The following is a 24,539-nucleotide window of genomic DNA, read 5'->3' on the forward strand; positions in this document are numbered from 1 at the left end:
CATTTTCCTTAATAAATAAATGACCAAGTATAATATTTTTGTCTCATTTGTTTAACTGGTTTACTTTTAGGATTTGAATGAAAATCTGATGATGTTTTAGGTCATATTTATGCAGAAATATAGAAAATTTTAAGGGGTTCACAAACTTTCAAGCACAACTCTATCTATCTATCTATCTATCTATCTATCTATCTATCTATTAATGGTAGATATACTGTAGATCATTATGGTGGTCTTGTCTTATGGGAATTCCACAAATACAAGAGAACTTCACCAAATGGATCATATGTCCAGTTCTTTTAACACTAGGCCTCACTTCCTGCCTATGATTTACAATACAATATTGAGGAAAGTGGTGATGAGCACCCAGCATAAAAAAATAATATTTTACATTAAAAACAAACATGTTGCAGATTCTTTGGATTAATGTGTGCAGTTCCACTCTCAATAGTACTAGTTTGACTTCATAAAGAAGTGTCCCTATTCCCAGAGTTATTATCTTTTTAAACGATAAAGCATGGTTGAACGTATCCTGAAAACATTTCATTGGTTGAAAAAAAATAAAGACTTTGAGGTCCACTTTGTATCTGTGGATCCTGAGGTCAAGTGAAAGGAGTGACTCAAATGTAAATGTTCTTTAAAATCAAATCTTTGGGTTCCTCTTCACTTTCCTGTTTCTTCTTAAACTGCTTCTCGCTCTCTTCTGGTTTATGGCAGCATAGTTTTTGGGAGCATGCTTTTCCACAAGCCAGCCAACACTGCATTTGTTTCTGTGCTGGGGTCGTGAACTCCGGTTGGATGGTGACTTGCTGTATGCCCACATTATTAAACACTGCAGAGATTCCTGCAATGAGGGCCGGGTAGTTGGTGCTGTCACAGCACTGAACGTGAACAGACGCCACCAGTTGGGATCCCACCAGCTGCCAAACATGCAAGTCATGGAAAGCCACCACTTCAGGAAGTTGGCTGATCTGGTGCCCCATGTTGGTCAGGTGAATATGAGCTGGCACACCTTGAAGGAAAATGAAGCCATGGTGTTTCACTTCTGGCAGGGCTGAAGTCAAAAGCACTAACACTGTAAGAAAGGAGAATATTGGATCCAAGTAAAGGAAAAGATTACAGCGCCATCCATGCATGCAGTCATGGCTCATCAGGAGATGTGCAAGCCCATTGGCTACCACCAGCACAGGTCCCACCATACATTTCCCATTTACCAAAGCTGAAACAAAGAGACAATAAGATGACTGTAGACTGCCTGTGGATGTCGGCTCAATCTCTGGTCTTCTGGTGGCTGCTTCATCTGAAAGTATAGGAAGAAGGTCACGAATGTCAGTCAAACATGTCTTTATGTTTATTAATCATCATGATAGGCCTCTTCTTCACATGTCACACTACAGAGTCAGTGCACCTCTGTTTCACAATGTACTGCCATTATCAAATATGGAATATGACACATATAAGTGACAATAACCAGCTTGAAAAAGGTGACAGACAGAATCAACTGCTTAACCTCATGAGAAAATAATATAAACACTACATTAATACAGTGGCCTCAGAAAGCATTACCACCCCTTCACTTTCTGCACACTTTATTGAGTTGTTGACTTGTATATTTTATTGTGCACAGTTTTAATCTCCAGGCCACAAAAAAGACAGAGCAGTGCTAGAAATCTAAACCTAAACCTGAGCGATGGTTAAATGATGCCATTTGTACTTTTAGACGAGCAGAGTGTAAATGTGAACACAACAAGCTATAGGAGTCTTTAAATATTTTATGAGACTACCAAAAAGTTGTGACATCTATCTGCTCAAACAAAGTATTTCTCAGATATTAATCTCAATAAATTTCACTGACCTAGAGTTGTATTTAACACTATAAACACTCTCCTTAACCCATCTGTTCCTAAATGTTCTTTCACAACATCAGTGGTCCGTGAGAATTTTCCCCAATTTTTTGTCTTAAAAAGTTGCTGACATCCCATTAGGGATGAAAAAAAAAATTTTAAAAAGAGAGATCTTCTAAATATCTTATTGGTTTCTCTTTGACAACAATGAGGTCAGAAAGAAATACAATGGTGACACGTTCTTTAGCCAGAGCCAGAGAAAAATACCACAAGGGTCTCCTCTCGAGTTTCATCAGAGATCTCAGTAAAGTCACACAATGGGCTCGGATGTTCTAAGTAGTATCTCCACATGTTTGTTTTTGTTTTTTTTGAGATTTGCATTGTGTGCTCAGTAATAAATGGTGAAATGTACGAACAGTTGTTTGTGGTGTTAAACACTTCACTATGATTACAAAACTGTTGTCCTTGCTTCTGTATAATTTATAGCGCTGTTCACCAATTAGATCATACTCAGTATGGAAGAAAAGGCAGGCGGTGTGACATTGTGGTTAAGCTATTGAACTTTGAACTCTCAGGTTGTGGGCTAAAATCCCACTTCTGACACCACTATTTCATCTGCCTGTGCTTCAATTGAAAGGAGAGGTTAGGAGCAGGAGCTGATACAGCGCATTGCTGTACCCACCACATGACAAATCAACTCAGAATCCCAGATTAGGACCCGAGTGCAGCCATACAACAGGTGACCCCTCAGCACCACACTAGTTCAGATGGAAAGGAACCAGTGTGAGGTTTTTTATGGTGGCCGGTGTGCCAATCCTGCCAGGTTTTTCCCTGCAGGATTGAGGGCCTTTATGCAGGACTGGATGCAGATTAACATCATACCCAGGACGGAGCAATTGCAGGTTAACGACCTTGCTCAAGGGTCACTTTCGGTGTTGTAAAAGATCAGCCCGGACACAGACAGACACACTGGGACAGCCAAATCCAAGACACACACTTTTTATTTGGCTTCTTCCTTCTTAACACACAGTGCATTAACCACCACAATAAATTCTGCTCTCATCCCTTATTTTTCTTCTTCCTTTTCGTTCCTTCTGCCACCTTCAATCTTCCAATCAGAAGCTCCGTCCTCTGCCTCCCGACTCCGGCTCTCTGAATGGAGTGAGGCGGCCCCTTTTAAAATGCACCCAGATTTACTCCAGGTGCTCTCTGATGGTCTTCTTGTAGCACTTCCTGGTGTGGCGGAGGTGCTGCATGGGCACCCTCTACTATATATTTATTGGTATATTTACAGAAACTGTTTAGCTGTTGTTTTAAATATGTACTCCATAAGTAAAAATTGACTTCACTTGATTTGACTAGAAAGAGTCCAGAGAAGAGCGACTACGCTGATTCCAGGACTGCAAGGAATGAGTTATGAGGAAAGATTAAATGTAGGGCTGCTGTTCATTTAAAATTTAGGTTAGGTGTCCTAAATATGCTGTACCCTTATCATGTAATTACCTGTTTAATTACAGAGTAACTAGTTGTTATAACCTTGTACTTACTGCGTAATACAGTGTAACGCCATAATCCATCCATCCATTATTTAACCCGCTATATCCAAACTACAGGGTCACGGAGTTCAGCTGGAGCCAATCCCAGCCAACATAGGGCGCAAGGCAGGAAACAAACCCACACACCAAGCACACACTAGGGACAATTTAGGATTGCCAATGTACCTAACCTGCATGTCTTTGGACTGTGGGAGGAAACCGGAGTACCCGGAGAAAACCCCACGCAGACATGGGGAGAACATGCAAACTCCACACAGGGAGGACCCAGGAAGCAAACCCGTGTCTCCTAACTGCGAGGCAGCAGCGCTACCCACTGCACCACCGTGCTGCCTGTAACGCCATAGTTAAGTACTCAATTGTAATTGTTATTCCATAATTTATATACATTTTTATTATTATTTTATTTTTAAATTTTGAATGGTGATGAATCGAACAATTAAAATTTTCAAATCGAAATTAACTGCTTGTTAATACCAATTTATTGTATTTCCTTCAAGCCTATTAATGCTCTTCTATAAGCCAGAAATAACTCAGCGATTGATTTCTAATAAAAAAAAAAAACAGTTTTAATAATTGCTTGCCTATGCATATTAAATTATTCCAGTTACTTTATTGAACAATTTCAAGTAACAGAAACAACGCCCCAAGGATCACCAACCCTTGGAGTTTGTTATAATATTTGGAAAGACCAATATATTTGGTTTGGACTGCTGTGTTGCAAGATAACATACCAAAAGCACTAATAACTACACATACAATTAAATATTAAAATAAAACACAACATCAAATTCTGGTTCATCTGTTGTGCACAGTCAGCACTGGTAGAATGGTAGAGCTCAGGTCATATGTTTAACTGTGAGATACACGAGTCAACTCCGTCACTGTTACCTGGAGAGAAGAAGTCATTCATTAGATTGAAAATGAGTATACTGTAGATTATGCTTTGAAATAACAAAAAATAAAATGGGCAAACTTCTAAATAAGTATCTGATTGACTTATTTATTTAGATGTTTTAAATTACACATTATCATAGAATTTATTATTTATGATTGATAAACTAAGTCTGTCTTAACCTTCCGTCCAAAGGGATGGAAATATTTGCCTGATCAGTTTTCACAGATTATTGCCTAGTTTTATTAGTTACGGCATAATATAGGCTAATGTAGGCTAAAATACATTAGAACAATCTGGATGAGAACAGACCATTCACCCCAACAAAGCTCGACAGTCCTATTGACTTAATTCTTCCACAATACCATCAAGTCCTACTGTCTACGACACTGTCTGTGTGAAGAAAAACTTCCTAATGTTTGAACCAAATTTCCAAAGATGTCCCTCTGTTCCTGATGAACTCATTTTAAAGTCACCGTCTCGATCCACTGGACTAATTCCCTTCATAATTGAAACACTTCAATCATGTCACCTCTTAATCTTCTTTTGTTAAACTTTAAAGGCTCAGCTCTTTTAATCTTTCCTCCTAACTCATCCCCTGTAGCCCTGGAATCAGCCTAGTTTCTCTTCTCTAGACTTTTTCTTTTGCTGCTATGTCCGTTTTGTAGCCTGGAGACCAAAAGTGCTCCAGATGAGGCCTCATCAGTGTGTTATAAAGCTTGAGCATACCCTCCTTGGACTTGTACTCCACACATCAAGACGCTATATAACCTGACATTCTGTTAGCCTTCTGAACACCGTCTGGCAGTTGATTCTGTCGAGTTTACTACGACTCCTAAATCCTTCTCATAAGGTGAACTTTTGGTGTTACATTCATATTGTGGCTACAAGAGACTAAATATGCATCTGCATACAATTGAATGAAAATTATGTGATAAGTCTCCTGTCATAAAACTGATGCACATCAGTGTATGCCTTCTGTCATACATTCAGCTATTAGAACATTAGAACAATCTGGTCAAGAGTAGGCCATTCAGCCTAACAAAGTTCGCCAGTCGTATCCACTTAATTCCTCTAAAATAGCATCAAGTCGAGTTTTGAAAGTCCATAAAGTCCATCTGTCTACCACACTACTTGGTTGCTAGTGTCTATCTTTCTTTGTGTAAAGAAAAACGTAGTAATGTTTGTGTAAAATTTACCAAACAAATTTCCAACTGTGTCCCCGTGTTGTCGATGAACACATTTTAAAGTCACCGTCTCGATCCACTGGACTAATACCCTTCATAATTTTAAACACTTCTGTCGTGTCAACTCTTAATTTCCTTTGTCTTAAACTGTGAAGGCTCAGCTCTTTTAATCATTCCTCATAACTCATCCCCTGTTGCCCTGTAATCAGCCTAGTTGCTCTTCTCTGGACTTTCTCTAGCTCTGCCATGTCCATTTTGTAGTCTGGAGACCAAAACTGTACCCAGTACTCCAGATGAGGCCTCACCAGTGTGTTATAAAGCTTGAGCAAAACTTCTTTTGAATAGTGTCACATACGTGTGTTTGGGAGGCAACCAGATGCAGTTACCTGCTGACCCAGGGGTTGGCGCTGCCCTCTAACTCTTTTTCCAATCTCCCTGCAGAACAACTGAAAGAATCTACACAATAAAGAAATCGCTTCCGGGTCCAACCCTCACAACCTCTTCCTGATGTCACTTCCGGTTCCAGAATGCCTTTCACCCTTGACATCACTTCCTGCTGCCAACTCTATATACTGCCTCCATTTTCTTTTTGTCAGTTCCGTTTTGGAACTCTGTCTGTGAAGACGTCATTTCATTTTTTTGTACTACAGTATATGGGGGATCCCCCCAAATCTTTGATGGTGTTTGTGTCCTTATTTTACACTTGTAACAGATAACATACAATTAACTAAACAGCAATAACATATCATGTCTGCTTGTCTGAGTGAGGTATGAGGAATCAAGTGATTCCACTCTGTATCATCTGCACTTCAGCTGTTCAGAAATGGGTGGCACTTACACTGTGCTGTTTCAGGTCAGATATTCCTCATTGTACGACTGAAAAAGCTCCACGACAAACGTATTTGTCTCCAGGGACAGGGCAGATCCACTCACATTCTGTCTCCCGCTCAGACCTATTACCTGACAGCGTCTTATGTTTTGAGGGCAAACTTCCATTTTATACATGACTGTGTATAGCATCTTGCTGTGGACATTCAGCTATACTGTGCAATGTGACTTTTTCTTTCTTTTTTATCATCAATATGTTAATACAACACAATGGCAAGAATGATGCTGATGTTCATTCTCATTCAGCACACAGTGCTTGTAAATCTGCAACTATAGCACGACACAAAAATGAAATTCACTCTACTTTGCAGATGGACCAGGAATTGCTTTCTTTAGGCTAATGGACCACTCACAGAAGTTGCTTCTTAAATGCCTCCATCTCTTCTGTCAAGGGGGCTTGGAATAGAGTGAGACGTTGTAGCAGAGGCTCCACTTACAATGGCGGTGTCCAGCTCAGTGGCTACAGTTTTTCATTCTGCCTTTTTTCCTAAATCAGTGACCCATTTTCACTGCTAATTAACTTCTTTTCCCTTCATTTTAATATCCCTGTTTTTCAAGGCTTCAGACCTCTGAAATGATTCTTTTTTTTTTCATTTAATGGCTGCCAAACAAAAATATCAGATGAAGCGAGTTAACAGATGACCAGCTAAATCTGGGATGCAAACTCAAAATTTCAGTCCAACCAGTTTCTTAATGAGAAGCCAATTCTTTCTGTTAATTAAAACCATTATTTAATTCCACAGCTTGTTGCTGCTCTCATTCTGCCATTTCCAAAGCTTGATTTTCTGTTTCTTTTTTTTTGTAAGGACACTGTCAAAATGATTTGGTGATCTGAGCAGATCAATGTTACTGAGACCTTCACCTTTCTTGATTTTCAGATACTGAGGTTAGCTGGTCATGTGGTGGCTCATTTTATGTCTCATTATTGTTTGGCTGCTAATTAAGGAAGAAGAAACAACTAAGGGATACGAGTCAAGTTAATTAGTAACAAAAACTGGTCACTAATTAAGAAGATGGTTAGAATGAAAACCTGTAGCCTCTGCGGTCCTCCAAGACTGGAGTTGGACATCCCTGCCTTACAAGGATAAGTGTGGCTCAGCAGCAAGTGGCACATCTCCCTGCCTATAGAACAGGTGTGGCACCTCTGCACATACAGTCATAGGAAAAAGTTTGGGAACCCCTTTCAGCCTGCATAATAATTTACTCTCCTTTCAACAATAGAGATAGGAGTGGTAGTCTTTCATTTCCTAGGAACATTGGAGTACTGCAGTGTTTTTTGAACAAAGATTTTTAGTGACGCAGTATTTAGTTGTATGAAATTCAATCAAATGTTAAAAACTGGCCGTGCACAAATGTGGGTCCCCTTGTCATTTTGCTGATTTGAATGCCTGTCACTGCTCAGTGCTGATTACTTGCAACACCAAATTGGTTGGATGAGCTCGCTAAGCCTTGAACTTTATAGATAGGTGTGTTCAATCACGAGTGGTCAAAGGTATTTAAGGTGGTCAATTGCAAGTTGTGCTTCCTTCCCTTTGACTCTCCTCTGAACAGTGACAGACAGCATGGGATCCTCAAAGCAACTCTCAAAAGATCTGAAAACAAAGATTGTTGAGTCTCATGGTTTAGGGGAAGGCTACAAAAAGCCATCTCAGAGGTTTAAACTGTCAGTTTCAACTGTAAGGAATGGAATCAGGAAATGGAAGGCCACAGGCACAGTTGCTGTTAAACCCAGCAGGTCTGGCAGGCCAAGAAAAATACAGGAGCGACATATGAGCAGGATTGTGAGAATGGTTACAGACAACCCACAGATCACCTCCAAAGACCTGCAAGAACATCTCGCTGCAGATGGTGTATCTGTACATCGTTCTACAATTCAGCGCAATTTGCACAAAGAACATCTGTATGGCAGGGAGATGAGAAAGATGCCCTTTCTGTGCTCACGCCACAAACAGAGTCGCTTGTTGTATGCCAATGCTCATTTAGACAAGCCAGATTCATTTTGTAACAAAGTGCTTTGGACTGATGAGACAAAAATTGAGTTATTTGGTCAGAACAAAAAGCGCTTTCCATGATGGAAGAACACTGCATTCCAAAAAAACACCTGCTACCTACTGTCAAATTTGGTGGAGGTTCCATCATGCTGTGGGGCTGTGTGGCCAGTTCAGGGACTGGGGCCCTTGTTAAAGTTGAGGGTCAGATGAATTCAACCCAATATCAACAAATTCTTCAGGATAATGTTCAAGCATCAGTCACAAAGTTGAAGTTACGCAGGGGTTTGATATTCCAACAAGACAATGGCCCAAAACACAGTTTGAAATCTACAAAGGCATTCGTGCAGAGGGAGAAGTAGAATGTTCTGGAATGGACGTCACAGTCCCCTGACTTGAATATCATCGAAAATCTATGGGATGATTTGAAGCAGGCTGTTCATGCTCGGCAGCCATCAAATTGAACTGAACTGGAGAGATTTTGTATGAAGAATGGTCAGAAACACCTCCATCCAGAATCCAGACACTCATCACAGGCTATAGGAGGACAGCGTCTAGAGGCTCAAAGGAGCAAAAGGAGGCTCAACTAAGTATTGATGTCACATCTCTGTTGTGGTGCCCACATTTATACACCTGTCTAATTTTGTTATATTGCATATTTTCTGTTAATCCCATAAACTTAATGTCACTGCTGAAATACTACTCTTTCCATTAGACATGTCATATATTAAAAGGAAGTTGCTACTTTGAAAGCTCAGCCAATGATAAACAAAAATCCAAGGAATTAAGAGAAGTTCCAAAACTTTTTCATATCTACACGACAGATCAGGTAGTTATACCACATTGCCAGCAGGAGCATAAAATAAAGGGTCCGTTCACATGAAAATCTAATGTGGTCGACCTAATTATGTGCATAACGTGCCCCAACACTGGACTGTATGTTGGGGAAACTGGTTAGACACTGCGCCAGCGAATGAACTCACATAGATTTCATGTCAATCAGAACAGTGTTGATCTTCCGGTGGCAGCACAATTTAACAGTAATGGTCACAGCATAAAGGATCTCAGGGTCTCTGTGCTTATGGGTAATTTCAAGACCCAACAGGAGTGGAAAGAATGGGAATACAAACTTATGCATAAATTCCATCCATCCATTATCCAACCCACTATATCCTAACTACAGGGTCACGGGGGTCTGCTGGAACCAATCCCAGTCAACACAGGGCGCAAGGCAGGAAACAAACCCCGGGCAGGGTGCCAGCCCACTACAGGGCACACACACACAAACACACCTACACACCAACCACACACTAGGGACAATTTAGAATCACCAATGCACCTATCCTGCATGTCTTTGGACTGTGGGAGGAAACCGGAGCACCCGGAGGAGAACATGCAAACTCCTATGCTTAAAATCAATACTCTACAAAATGGTCTGAACAGAGACAAGAGTTTTATGACCAGATATTTGGACTAACAGACTGATTGACCAGCTGACTACATCAGAGGCCTATCTTACAGACAATGCACTTCAAATAAACCTTACAGGACTTTCTCTAGTGATGGTTATCTTATCTCTACATGTTATTAGTTCATTGTTCTCTTCTTTAAGGGTTAATTCATCTCAGGTTTATTAATTTTGCTAACATTCGAACAAAACAGTTGTTAAGATGAAAGCAAAAAATCACTTTGCTGTCCCAATATAAGCAAGAGTATTTTTCAGTTTCTTTGTTATACCTTGCCTGATGAAGGGGCCTTAGCTGCCTCGAAAGCATGCATTTGTAATCTATTTAGTTAGCCAATAAAAGGTGTCTTTTCACCCTACTTTCTCCTTTAAGGATAAGAGGAGAAAGCCATAGGAAATTCAGAAGGTTTGAAGGAACCATGACTTGATAGAGTAGGTTTAGAGGAGACAGAATGCAATTGTGTTTGTTTTGTTTCTTTTTCCCTTATGTTTCTGATATTTTACTCTCCTTTGTGATGTTAATACTTGGACTGAAGGATCACTTCTGGACTATCTGGTGTTGTTTGTTGGGAAGAGGATGTGCCATACAGTGACCCAATCATCACAGAATATGTCATTTTGAAGTGTGTCCGCCACAGTTGGAGTGCTTTATAGGCTTCTTTTTACTAACCTGTAGAGTTTGGTTCTTCTATCGCTTCACAGATGCTCCTTGGCTTTTCAAGTGATAAATCCATCTCTGTTACTTCACAGTGTATTGTTGAGCAGTTGTCCTTGACATCTGAGATGCCCATCCTGTGTTGGTTTCCCAACATGCAGCACCCAGATTGTGAGTGTGCACTGCTTGACTCAGCCTGCCGGTCGTCTTGGTGTGCTCGGGGGTTTTGGAAAATGACTGTAGTGTCACATTCGGGTTGACTTTTCTCTGCTGCTTTACTGGAAGGGCAACCTGGAAACAAATTGAAAAGCATTTAATTTACTTATGCTTTTCGGGTTTAGTCTACTTAAAGATTTTGCCAACTTTAAGATGTAAGATTTATCTAACCCAGGGGTTCTCAAACTCGGTCCCGGGGGACCCCTGTGGCTGCAGGTTTTTGTTCCAACCAGATTCCTAATCAATGACAACACCTGATAGCACTGATCTCATTTAATTAGCTGGTATTATCTTTTATTCTACATTCAGAAAAGCACAGCAGCATGATTTTTACATTTATAAGAAACTTAGAAATATTTCTGTTTTTGCTATAGATTTAAATGCTTAACTCTCTTTTTATTATATTTGCCCTTTCTCTGTGCAGTTTGCTCCCTTCATTGAATCTTAATAATGACAATTAAAAACAAGCAGAGCAAAAACCCAAGCAAACAACACTCAATCGTGAAAGGACGCAACTACTTTAGCGTCAGCCCCACAAAGTAGTAAATAACGGATTAATTAAACAATTAGAACACCTAGAAAAGTAGAATGACAATCAAGATGAACATACTCTTAAAAAGAAAAAATACATATAATTGCTTAGTACATTTTAATACTTTTTTTTTTTTAACCAAACTTAGTTTTCTAATTTGTATATTGTTCCCAAAACAGGGAATCTGGGAAACAACAATTCACTTAATTAGCCCAGGAGTCCAATTAAAAACAGAGGCTGGTTGGAACAAAAACCTGCAGCCACAGGGGTCCCCCAGGAATGAGTTTGAGAACCCCTGATCTAACCTAACTTTGACAGTGTTAATGTTGCTCTTGCACAATGTACCATGACAGTGCTATCTGTCAAAATGAATTCTTTAGACAGAGGAAGGGCTTCTAGCAATTTCCTCCAGTTTTCATGTATGGATTTAACCTGCCCTCTGCTGGTTGAAAGAAACAATGCCATAACAAGACAGGTGCATTGCCCAGTAAATGTTCAGTTTAGATAAGTCACAAAATCCCAAGGTGCTCTAGGTTCAAATATGGTGTCATTGTGCAGTTTCCGGGTTCTCCATGTGCTGTGTTATGTGGCAACTGCATGTTTATCAAACAGAAAGGCTCAACTTAGGAAGCTTAGCAGCTTCTTGAAAATTGTCAGTTGTTTTCACATTTTCTTTAAAATTTTTTAAATTTCTTTTTCCTTTGTGGTGGACAGCTGGGGCTCATGCCCAGTCAGGACACCTGGAAGGTGGAAGGACCAGGGGAAACTGAGGCAATACCTCCCCCCTGGGACACTAGAGGGCAGCCCTCCTGGGTGGCTGTGACACCACGGATTTCCACAGGGCATGCCGGGAACTGGCGTTTGGTGAAGCCCTGTTGGGTTCTGTGGGGGCCGCTAGGGGGAGCTACAGAGCCCTGTAGAGGACCTCCAGCGCACCTAGGAGTGTGTGAAGTGCAAAGGACTGTAAAGAAGAGAACTGAGAATAAAAAGCGTCAATTTGTGTAAGTGTGCCTCTTGTGTCTGTCTGTGCCAGGTTAAGCGCTGGTATAGCGCCATCTACTGTCACACCTTGTTTGCACTATGGAGTAGATTCAGAAAGCATTCATACATCTACATTTTCTGCAGAATTTACTGTGCTGTTGATTTGTTTGAAATGAAAACATTTGACATCTTAACCCATTCATTTAAATTGCATTCAATAAAGCCATACAAATAAAATGTATTACTATTATTATTATTTTTATTCCTTAAAGTTCTGATCTATTCACTCATGAAGCTGAATCCATCCCTTGAGCTTAGGGCTACCATGAGGGTGTGATGGTTCACTTGATGGATCAAGTCCTCCTCAGTATATGAGCAGTGCCAAGGAGGACGATCTTCTGGAACTCTTGTATGTTAATATTACCATGGATTTTGTTGGTGTAGGTTTCCAATCCCTTTCATGACCATTCCAGGAACTGGAGTTGGGAGGCAGAGGGCGGAGCTTGTGACTGGAGGAGTGAGGGTGACAGAGAACAAGAAGAAGAAGAAAAGACAAAGTGAAGGACAAAGAGGGAAAAGGACTAAGCAATAGTGCTGTGGGTGATTGTGCACAGCGGTGTAAAGGACAGAAAAAGAAATAAACGTGTGCTTCTGGGACTTGTATGTCTCAGTGTCTATCTGTCTGATCTCCACAGCCCTTATTGCCAGGTAGCTCTGTTTGACCTAATGGCCAACTCTAGGAAGACTCCTCATGGATCCAAACATCTTCCACTTCACAATTATTGAGAATACTGTGCTCCTGGGAACACTCAAATAGTTTAGAAATGGTTTTAATCCCATGTCCTGTATCCATTCATCTCCACAATTTGGTTGCAGAGGTCTGCGGAGATTTCCTTGAACTTCATGGCTTGGCTTTTGTCCTGACCTGCAGTGTGAATTGTGGGTCCTAATATACACAGGTAGACGTTGGCCTTTCCAAATGAAGTCCAACCAATTTCAGTTTGCCACAGATGGACTGCAGACAAGTTCTAGACACATCTCAAAGTGAATTAAAGCAAACAGGATGCACCTGACCTCCATTTGGAGGGTCAGAGCAAAGAGTCTGAAAACTTAGAGGAATGAAATATTTCAGTTTTTTGATTTGGGGAGAAGTTAGCCAATAAAAGGGATCATTTTGCTTAACTTTTCACCACATCCATAATGGCTAACACGGTACAACACCCTAGTAAATAACCCTTGTAATAAATTTGCAAACCTTTCTTTAAATTTTGTCATTATGGGTTACTGATTGTAGACTGATTGGGAAAAAATGTAAAATTTACCCACTTAAAATTAAATCTACAACACCACAAAGTGTGCAGAAGGTTAAGGGGCCTGAATGCTTTCTGAATACCCAGTAGGTTCCAACTCACCGTCTGGCAAACTTTGCTTACTTTTGTGGTCCAGACCTGAAGAATAGTTCCATATCAATGAATTGTCATCCTTTAGACTCCACCATCCAGTGCAGCGTGTCCACGCTATGGCCAGGTTAAAGGCAATGCCTACCACTCCAGCGGCAAGTGCAAGCTCAGGCCTCTGGATGGGGTGCGGCCGCAGAAAATGACTCAGAATGTCTAGGGAGATGGAGGTGCACAATGAGGCGAGCAGCAGGGCAGAAACCATCACACCAAATGGCTGCATCCTGGCCAAACCGTATGAGGAGGAGAATGTCACTGACCGATTAGCAAGCAGGCCATGGACCACGGGCAGGCAGAGGTGTAGGAGCACAAAAAGAGTGTGAAAGCTGTCCACCATGTTGATGAGGGAGTTGCACAATCTGCTGATGATGAGCTCCAGCAACAGGCAGAGGAGAGTTAGTATCAATATGCACCAATGACAACAGCTCATCGCCAACGGAGACATCCTAGGGGGCGAACAAAAAATTCAGTAAAATACAATGTAAGAGACAGTTAGATATCCTGAGCTAGACAAATCAGGCCTTCTTATCATTAGCAAATTCCTGATGGTACCAATCAATCAGTCTTTATTTTACAGAGCATGTTTCACAGAGAGCACCATCACAATATGCATGACCATGCATATCTACTGCTGTACTAATGGGTGATTTGGGGACAAGCAGGGAATCAGTGAATTGAAGTGAATCCATAACTGTGTTGTTTCATATTCCACGATAGAACTGAAAAATTCAGGGTAAGACGGTAATCAATGAGGAGCAGCACGACTGGGCCATTTTAATTTGATTTAGTGCTATTCCATATAGCACATCATACCAACACTGGGAGCATTTGTGGCCATGTGAGAAGCGGTTGAGATGAGGATCAGCACCTCCATCTCTGAGGTCATGGTTCTCAGTTGGAAAAGGATGGAGTGCCCCCTCTCAGGTTGGGGAGGAAGTGCTATCTCAAGCAAAGGAGTTTAAGTATCTCAGGGACTTGTTCACAAGTGATGAAAGGTCAAGATGTTGACAAATGGTTTGGGATGGTGTCTGCAGTTATGTCGACGTTGTACTGGTTAGTAATAGTGAAGAAAAAAAGACAGAGAGAGAGAAATGATCCAAAAGGCAAAGCTCTCAATTTGCAATTACGATTTACAATTGCTATTGTACTGTAGATTCAGGGAAGGGTGCTTTGGGTGGGGGTTTTGTGGGATTGTGGTGGGGCCCCAAGAAGATTCCTCTCAGGGTGTCTCTCTGGATAGGGGCGTCACAGTTTATTGCGATACCCCCTATTTTCCTTCAATGTCCAAAAACATGAGCAGGTTAGAGTAAGAGACCCTCTGGGCATGAGCATCTGAGGGCCGTAAAATGGACTAAAACCCTGCCCAAGGATGGATCCTGTTCTCCTCCCAGTGCTGCCAGAATAACACAGGCATGGGAATCACGTCACATGACCATGACAGTTGCACCTGTGATGTCAATTTAATGTCATGTGTACTCAGTACAATGAAATTCTTAAATGCATATCTCAAAACTTGCAAGAGCCACACCCCCCAAAAACGAAACACAGATAAAAAGCATACATATATAGAATGAAATGCACTCGCACACAATATGTGCAATATATAAATGTGCCATAATTTATACAATACTGTGAGTTTGACTGGTTATTCAGTAATCTTATGATCTGTGGGTAGACACTGGTCTTCCTATACTGGTGTAAGTGTGAATGATTCTGTACCATTTGCAAGCACAGTGATAATGATGATGATGTCCAAACACAATTTTAAGTATTCAAATACTAAATAGTTCATAAAAATTTTGATATAGATTAGTTTAAACCAAATTGTCAAGAACTAGAGAGTGCTTTTGCACAAAGTCACTAAAACTGTAGCAAAAAGCCTCACAGTGAAAGGGATATCAATCTTCTGCATGAAAACCAAAAAAGCTCAAACATTAAATAAAACATTTATTTATCAAAAAATGCTCTGTAACACGAAGAAGGTAAAATTGCCCAGAAACTGTTGCCATTACACAATAGGCCATCCACTGGTGAACAAATCCCCAAAAAAGCAGAAATACAAAGAGAAGTTTAAAAGTAGAGCAAGGGGTCAGGACTCCAAAGAAAAATTAATAAGTGAAGTAATAATCACAAAAGAACTCAGCATCACAGCAACACCAAACATGTTCAATGAACCGCAGGGGACAGTCTGCTCCCTTAGCCTTAATAGCATTTAAGGCAGTCATTTGACGGAGATGGACAGGTGGCCCTGCCTCTTGGGGAGCCACCCGCAAAAATACATGGAACATAATAGAACAAGCATACACATATAAAGATGAAATAATTTACAAAACTAACAATACAAATAATAAATATAAATAACAATATTAATACAAATGAATCGAACATGAGAAAAAAAGACACATAAAAAGAATTGGAACACCAGCCAGGATGAAACATAACACAGGTTGATTTCTGGATGCAATTTTCACTCTATCCCAGTATTAGTGGAAATTGCTATTGCTTTTAGCAGTACATTCTGTCCTTTCAGCGCATTTTTGATATTCCAGACTTTAATCCTCTTCTAATTTCTATCCAAGCAGTGACTCTGAAGCGTGATGTTTCATTTAAAGATTAAATTTGAGTCACTGGATTTTGAGTCAGTGGGCTAAAGTAAAAACAGGCGCTGGGGCTGGAGCTCTGATCAAAGGGCACCATAATGAGCTTTGACTTGTGTTGTGTCGTTTCAGACTGCAGTTATTAAATAAAGGGCAAAGCAATATTAAATGCAATAACTTCAGTATAAAACTATCCAGCTGTTTAAGGATGAAAATTCAACCACTGCTAATCTTTTAGAGCACCTTAATTAGGTGCTTAATTGTGACTGAATCATTGGAGTCATTTTGATTTTGAATGTATTGTGGTGCCAAGCATACTACGAAATTGTGGGAGCTGGGGGTCTCAGTCTCCCCCTTAATAAAGCCTGAGCTCCCGGAGAGAGTCAACAAATTCACAAAAATGTACTTTCATGTAAACTTCAATAAACTCTATATTTATATGTGTGGGTGTGTGTATTGTCAAACATGTACGCATGGGAGATAGTTTGAAGGTTCAGATAAATGTTTTTCTCAGCTGGACCAGGGGTTGGCACTGTCTTCTAACACCTTCTCGGCTTTTCTCTCTGCAGACCATCAGCAGAACCTGCTTCCTAAAGATGCCACTTCCGGTTCTGGTTCCCTAGAACCAACCTCCTAAGAGATCACTTCTGGTTCCAGTCCCCAGGAACCCACTTCTTCCTGTCTATCATATATATAAATGCCATGATTTCTGTTGTAGTTCAGTTCTGCCTTGAACTCATGTCTGCCTAATTTTCAACAATATGTGGTGGAATCTCCAACTCATTATTAGTTTGTTTTCTGTTTATTTTACATATATATATATATATATATATATATATATATATATATATATATATATATATATATATATATATATATATATATATATATATATATGCATATATAGTCACACACATGTGTATGGGAGGCAGCTAAAGGGCTTGAATGAGACTAATTCCAAGCCAGACCAGCTTTTCCTCACTTCTCTACAGACCAGTTAGCCTGGCCCTGATCACGTTACTTCCATTTCTGTCCCTGATGACATCACTTCTGGTTCTGGCCACTTTGATGAAGTCACTTCCTGTACCTGTCTTTAAAAGCGCCATTTTGTTCAAGTCAGTTCTGTTCTGGACTGAAAGATGTACACAACTCTTCACTATTTTTCAGCCAGGAAAATAATATATAGGTATATAATAATATATAGGTATATAATATAAGGAGGCTGCCCCAAACCTTTTTTGTGCCTTCTTTTGTCGAATTTGTGACAATCACATATGTGTGCATGGGAGGCACCAAAAGGGCTCGAAAGAAGTGTAATTCCCAGTCTGACCAAGGAGTGGCAGAGTGCACTGTCCCTTTCTCTTTTTACCCCACAGACCAAATGCGGGAAATTCTGCCTGGGCCCTTTAACATCACTTCCAGTTCTACCTCAAAGACATCACTTCCTCCCTGTCTGTCCTAATCATCAGGTCTGTTTTAGACTCTTGTCTGTAAAGACCATTTTTTTGCAACCTCTTTCTTTAATTTTGCAGACATTTCCAACTATATGGGAGGCCGTCCCAAACCCCTTTTTGTTTCACCGCATGGTTATTTATCACGATAGATAGATAGATAGATAGATAGATAGATAGATAGATAGATAGATAGATAGATAGATAGATAGATAGATAGATAATTTATTAATCCCAAGGGGAAATTCACATACTCCAGCAGCAGCATACTGATAAATATATGTAACATTATACAGTGGGTAAGGAAAGTATTCAGACCCCCTTCAATTTTTCACTTTGTTATATTGCAGCCATTTGCTAAAATCATTTAAATTAATTTTTTCCCTCATTAATGTACACACAGCACCCCATATTGACAGACAAAAAAAAATAATTTTTGAGATTGTTGCAAATTTATTAAAAAAGAAAAACTGAAATATTACATGGTCCTAAGTATTCAGACCCTTTGCTCAGTATTTTGTAGAAGCCCCCTTTTGAGCTAATACAGCCAGGAGTCTTCTTGGGAAAGATGCAACAAGTTTTTCACACCTGGATTTGGGGATCCTCTGCCATTCCTCCTTGCAGATCCTCTCCAGTTCTGTCAGGTTGGATGGTAAACGTTGGTGGACAGCCATTTTTAGGTCTCCAGAGATGCTCAATTGGGTTTAAGTCAGGGCTCTGGCTGGGCCATTCAAGAACAGTCACAGAGTTGTTGTGAAGCCACTCCTTCGTTATTTTAGCTGTGTGCTTAGGGTCATTGTCTTGTTGGAAGGTAAACCTTCAGCCCAGTCTGAGGTCATTAGCACTCTGGAGAAGGTTTTTGTCCAGGATATCCCTGTACTTTATATGTATCTTTCCCTCGATTGCAACCTGTCGTCCTGTCCCTGCAGCTGAAAAACACCCCCACAGCATGATGCTGCCACCGCCATGCTTCACTGTTGGGACTGTATTGGACAAGTGATGAGCAGTGCCTGGTTGTCTCCACACACTGAGGAGAGGCAAGACACATGACAGCCCGCATGGAGTTTGCTAAAAGACACCTGAAGGACTCTGAAATGGTGAGAAATAAGATTCTCTTGTCTGTGGAGACCAAGATAGAACTTTTTGGCCTTAATTCTAAGCGGTATGTGTGGAGACAACCAGGCACTGCTCATCACTTGTCCAATACAGTCCCAACAGTGAAGCATGGCGGTGGCAGCATCATGCAGTGGGGGTGTTTTTCAGCTGCAGGGACAGGACAACTGGTTGCAATCGAGGGAAAGATGAATGCAGCCAAGTACAGGGATATCCTGGACAAAAGCCTTGTCACTAGCAGTCTTGTCTTTTCCCTCCGCAGCTCTAAAAAGACACCCAATGAGGACCACTGACCCTGCCTTCATCGCTTTGAGATGCCCTGCCCCTTCTTGTCTGAACCATATAAAGGCAACAGTTCCCAGAAGGAGGCGTCTCAGTCTTGGCAGGCCCTTAGCATGGAGCCATCAGAGGCTGAAGTACTTTTGTTTTTCTTTTCCCTTTGCTTGTGCCATTGATCACCTGTTTATTTTGATAAGAAATCTACTTTTTTTCTTCTTTCGGTATTAAGTGGGGTGGCTGGGTTGGCACCACAACTTTCCTTCAGACTCTGCCGGTCACTTGCACCCAGCAATATATAAAATATACATTTTGTTCTTGTGTTTTTGATGTAGGCAAAAAGCTGATATTGCAAGTTCAGCCTCCCTCCATATTCATTTTAAGCTTATGCAGCAGCTATGTCACAAACTGAAAATCATTTCTTTCATTGGTTTTACATTGTAAGAGAAAAATGCAAATACTTGCAAACTGAAGTTAGTCAAGTGTTTGGTCCACAGAAAAAGTACAAAGCCACCCATGCTGTTTTCTCTTTATGGTTTTCAAGAAACTAGAGTAACAAAAAGAAAACACAAAGCCTTGCCAGCTGTTTCTTTTTTTTTGTTTTGTTTCCTGCCTTTCACTTGATGCTGCATGGATACACTCCATTCTACCTGAACCCTGAACTGGATTATGCAAATCTAAAACAGCTACATTATGTTATGTTGTTATGTACACTTTAGTCTTGCAAGTCACATCGGCAACTCACATCTGCTCTATGTCTACAGATAAAAAAATTAAGCTTTCAAAGAAAAGACCACCATAGCTACTGTAAAACATGGAGGAGGCTTGGTTATGTTTTAGGGCTGCTTTGCTACATCTTGTGCCTCGTGTCTGAGCAGGGAACAATGAAATCTCAAGGTGATCAGAACATGCTGTAGTGAAATGTGCTGCCCAGTGTCAGAAAACTCTGCCTCAGTCACATGTCATGGACCCTCCAACAGGATAAGGAGCCAAAACACTCAGCGAGAAGCACAAAGAATGGCTAAGGACAAAACATTGGACTATTGTGAAGTGGCTTTCTATGAGCCCTCATTTGAATCCCACTGAACATCTATGGAAAGAACTGAAATATGCAGGCTAGAGAAGACCCCTTCACACCTGACACAGCTGAAGCCGTTTCCTCAGGACGAGTGGGCCGAACGACCTGTGGACAGGTGCAGACATCTCACGGAGAGCTCCAGGAATCGCTTGTTTGCAGACAATGCCTCTAAAGGTCATGCAAGAAAATATTAGGTTAGGGGTCCCATCATTTGTGTCCATGCCATTTTTCATTTGTGTTCTTATTTGAAATTTTCTGTGGAATCCAATCTCCAGAGCAAAGTCTGATTTTTGTTAAATACGAAATAAACAATGATGGGTACCAATTACTTTTGTCAGTTTTTCACGTTATTTCCAAGACAATTGTGGGGTCTTCTTTTATCATTGAAGGGCACCAACAAATTTGTACATGTCTGTATGCAATAAATGTTAATCAAACATTCCCAGATGAACAGTATTAACAAACAGTTACCAGAGTTACAACAGAACACACGCGATTTGAGAGAACTCATATTGAAGTTAGGTTCATTGGGGGGGCTACTTGACGATTAAATACCTAACATCATACAGTTAAATGAAACTCCCCTGGCACGTCTACTGTCATGCATTGATGCCATTCAGTGTGTGCCCTCAGCAGAGCTTGCCTTCTTTATTTACACCCCCATATTTGAAATGTGCCCGTTCTCTACCATGCCTGGTGAGACATACTTCTGAAGTGCTTTCAAGATGCTGAATAAAAGGCACTTTGCTCACACAGCTGTGTTTGGTAAATAAACATAATAAGGGAAAATATTGTTTTTCAACCTTCCTTGATATTTTTTCCCCAGGAAAAAAAAAGTACCAGCCAATGAAAAAGTCCACAATGTGGACGCAGGATGCTTATTTGTTTGCTTAGTTCTCTTGAGACATTGCAGTGTGAAATGCAACCAAACTACCTGGAAATTGAAAGAAAGTAACAAATCACCCCCTGATTTGGAACAAAGCAGACAAACTAGGAGTGTGAAGACACCATTGGTCAATACAACATTGCATACCGACACATACCACTGAGCTCCCATTTCTATGGTATGAACATATAATTCATATTTTGTCATGTCATTGTCTAACCTGCTTAATCCAAGTAAGTGCCGCAGTGGCTAGCATAGGGTGTAAGGCGCGAGCACACCCTGGACTGGGCGCCCACCCATCACAGGCAAACACACACACACCAGGGCCATATTTAGAATCCCCAGTTCACCTAACCTGCACGTCTGTAGACTGTGGGAGGAAATCAGAGCACCCAAGGACACCTGCAGGTGGAGTGCCAACTGAGAGGAACCAGGATGTGAGGCAGCACTATGCCACCCCAATTCAGAATTCAGTCTTAATTTAACATTCAGTAAAATAGAAAACATAACCCTATTAATATCCATAAGCAGTAGGCAAATGCAGATGGAACCTTCAAATTGGAATTTGGCAACGGGTATATCTGGCCAATGAACAGGGCCGGATTAAGACTTTAAGAGGCCCTAAGCACTTTACAGATTTTTTTGCCCCTATATATATCTAATTCAAAATAGAAACAATAATAAATCATAAAATAAAATTGTGTTTTTCACAATGAAACAAAGTTTATAGTAAGAAGGAAAATAATGTTTATTTTGCAGTTTTACCCTATATATGGTCCATGGCAAATCCAGTAATGGAAAATTTCTGTTGTGCCCCCCTTCTCTTAATGCCCTAAGCACATGTTTTTTTATTTTATTTATTTATTATTTTTTTTTTTTTTTGCATAATGATTAATCCAGCCCTATCAAAGAATGATCTGATTTCTATTCTCTTTAATGTAATATTGTCATTACATAATCCTATTACAATATTAACTGTTACACCTTGTAATTTGCCTATCCTGTCTATTTTATCTGTGCCACCCCATGATTTTCACTGGCCCTATCTGGCCAACCCCACAAAACATCTTGCTCGGTTTTATCCACATACTGTGTGATTACACTCCAAACTAAAAAAAAATTACATTTACTATTAAAAAAGTTTACATCCGGGCTAACACAGGAGCCATTTCTTCAATGAATGTCCCAGTTTATGTTCCCCTGTCTTCATGGGTGCTCTCTATGTGCCAAGTTTCCATTCCCAAGTAGAAAACTTGGAGGAGCCTCTCTAAACTGGCCCAGAAGTAAAGAGTGTGCTCATGCCTGCGAATGCTCTGCTGCCCCATCACAAGTTTCTGCCTTATAAAGGTGCACAAAGCCAATGGATTCCTATCAATTGATCATCAGTAGACTAGTGCGGTGGTTTTCAAAGTGTGGACCGCCAAGCTGTGGCTGGGTCGCTGTGGTATGCTCCTGGCGAGGCAGGCATTAAAAACAAAAGAAATCAATTTAAATTTTGAAGACCGTCCTTAAATTTATTAGTGTAGTTTTTGAAATTGTTCTGCAATTTTGTTATGAAAGTCGTTCTGTAACAATGTAGTCATAGACTAGTGCTGCAGTTCTTAGCAAGTGCGGTCTGGAGGCAACTATCACACACACGCACACACAAATAGAGAGGTTCGGGGATGTGGGTCTTAAAAAGAACCGTTAGTTACACACAGCGTTCAGACCCGAGAGTACTGTGCATGCTGAGCTGCGTATCAGGTCCACTACTCTGTCTCACAGTGCCTCTGCATTGTGTCTCCCCTCCTTTACCGCTTGTTCGAACTGACCTTGTTCTCCTATTCCGTGTCTGCAGCCCGTGCCAATTTGTACCCTCTCAGGTTCACCACCTTTTTATGCCAACCCATGCTAGGATTGGGAATGCCCGGAATGTATGTGCCAAGACTGACGCCTTTTTTATGAAAGAATGCGACTTAATCACCCTGCGAGAAAGCAGTTAGTAAAGCGTCTCTCTCTTTCTCCCTCTCTCTCTTTTTTTTCTCTCTCTCTCTCTCTTTCTCCTTCTCTCTATCTACCTCCCTCTCTCTCTCTCTCCCCCTGTCTCTCTCTGTCTACCTCTCTCTCTCTCTCTCTCTCTCTCTCTCTCTCTCTCTCTCTCTCTCTCTCTCTTACTGTCTACCGCCTAGTCTCTCTCTCTCTCTCTCTCCCTTCTCTCTGTCTTACTGTCTAACACCTAGTCTCTCTCTCTCTCTATCTCTCTCCCTGTCTCTCTCTCTCTCTCTCTCTCTCTCTCTCTCTCCCTGTCTCTCTCTCTCTCTCTCTCTCTTACTGTCTACCGCCTAGTCTCTCTCTCTCTCTTTCTCTCTCCCTGTCTCTCTCTCTCTCTCTCTCTCTCTCTCTCTCTCTCTCTCTCTCTCTCTCTCTCTCTCTCTCCCTGTCTCTCTCTCTCTCTCTCTCTCTCTCCCTGTCTCTCTCTCTCTTTCTCTCTCCCTGTCTATTTTCCCTTCTTTTACTGCTACTCCAACAAATTAAAATTTTTCATAGCGCTTGCAAGATTCGGAAATAAAATTTTTTCCCTACTTCTTTTAACATTGTATTATTTAAAAAAAATTACCATTTTATTTTCTTTAAAATATGCAATAATAAACTGGAATAAATGGTAAACGGAAAGTAGGAACAAATGTAGCAAAGAAACACTTTCCATCCTATTTACCTGTTTACTGCATAAAAATAACAAACTGAATACGTCTTAAGTCATAGAAGTCAAAATTATTAAAAAAAAAAGACCTATATTGAAATGTATAGTTAGCATATTTCAGAAAAGTGCAAACTGTTGAGAAACCAAATCATTTAAAAATGCATGTTAATAAAAATAGGTAGAGTTCAGATTATACACATGCTGAATATTCAATTAAATACTCCACATTACCTTAACCTGCGAGTCCACATGTAACTCCAGTTAAGTCAGTTGAATGCCTTTGAGATTTCTGATTGAGTTAGGATTTCTAACGAGGCTCATTTCTCTTTGGCAGCTGTAGCCCTATGTCATGTGAGATGAAGAATGTGGTGTTCTCCGCCCTCCCTTCGGATTTCATTATGTAGCTGAGTTAAACGAATATTAGGAATGCCTCCTGTACGATAAATAATGGACAATGGGGCACTGGAGTGTGTTCAGTGAGGCATCACAGTCACTATGTGAGATAAATACAGTATGCTTTTGTTTAAAACACTCGGCCAAAAAACTAACACTGAGAGTTATCAGACTTGTTTAACTTTTAAAACTGCAATTAAAGAATTAAAAGATACATATAGTGAACTGAGGATTATTCTTTCAAAAGTGCTGGCAATCTGAGTTCAGTCCAATCAATCTAAAGCAGTTATAGTCCTGGAGGTCTGTAGTGGCTGCAAGTATGGCAGGTGGCAATGATCCCTTGTGGCATCACAGTGCTGCCTGGGTGTTGGAGTCTGGCTGTGCAACCATGTGGTGACATTTTA

The 24,539-nt window shown here is 40.6% G+C and overlaps 1 protein-coding gene across 1 annotated transcript; it reads right to left on the bottom strand.

Moving 5' to 3' along the window:
* Positions 1-181: 181 nt before the first annotated feature.
* Positions 182-24,044, bottom strand: LOC120539737 (zinc transporter 1). Its single transcript, XM_039770118.1, has 4 exons — positions 23,974-24,044; positions 13,638-14,107; positions 10,491-10,766; positions 182-1,300 (listed from the first exon to the last, which is right to left on the bottom strand). The coding sequence occupies exons 1-4, from the start codon at positions 23,991-23,993 to the stop codon at positions 621-623; spliced, it is 1,446 nt and encodes a 481-aa protein (XP_039626052.1). The 5' UTR covers positions 23,994-24,044; the 3' UTR covers positions 182-620.
* Positions 24,045-24,539: the final 495 nt, after the last annotated feature.

The sequence above is a fragment of the Polypterus senegalus genome, chromosome 11 (genome assembly GCF_016835505.1).
Source record: "Polypterus senegalus isolate Bchr_013 chromosome 11, ASM1683550v1, whole genome shotgun sequence".
NCBI classification, from domain to species: Eukaryota; Metazoa; Chordata; class Cladistia; order Polypteriformes; family Polypteridae; genus Polypterus; species Polypterus senegalus.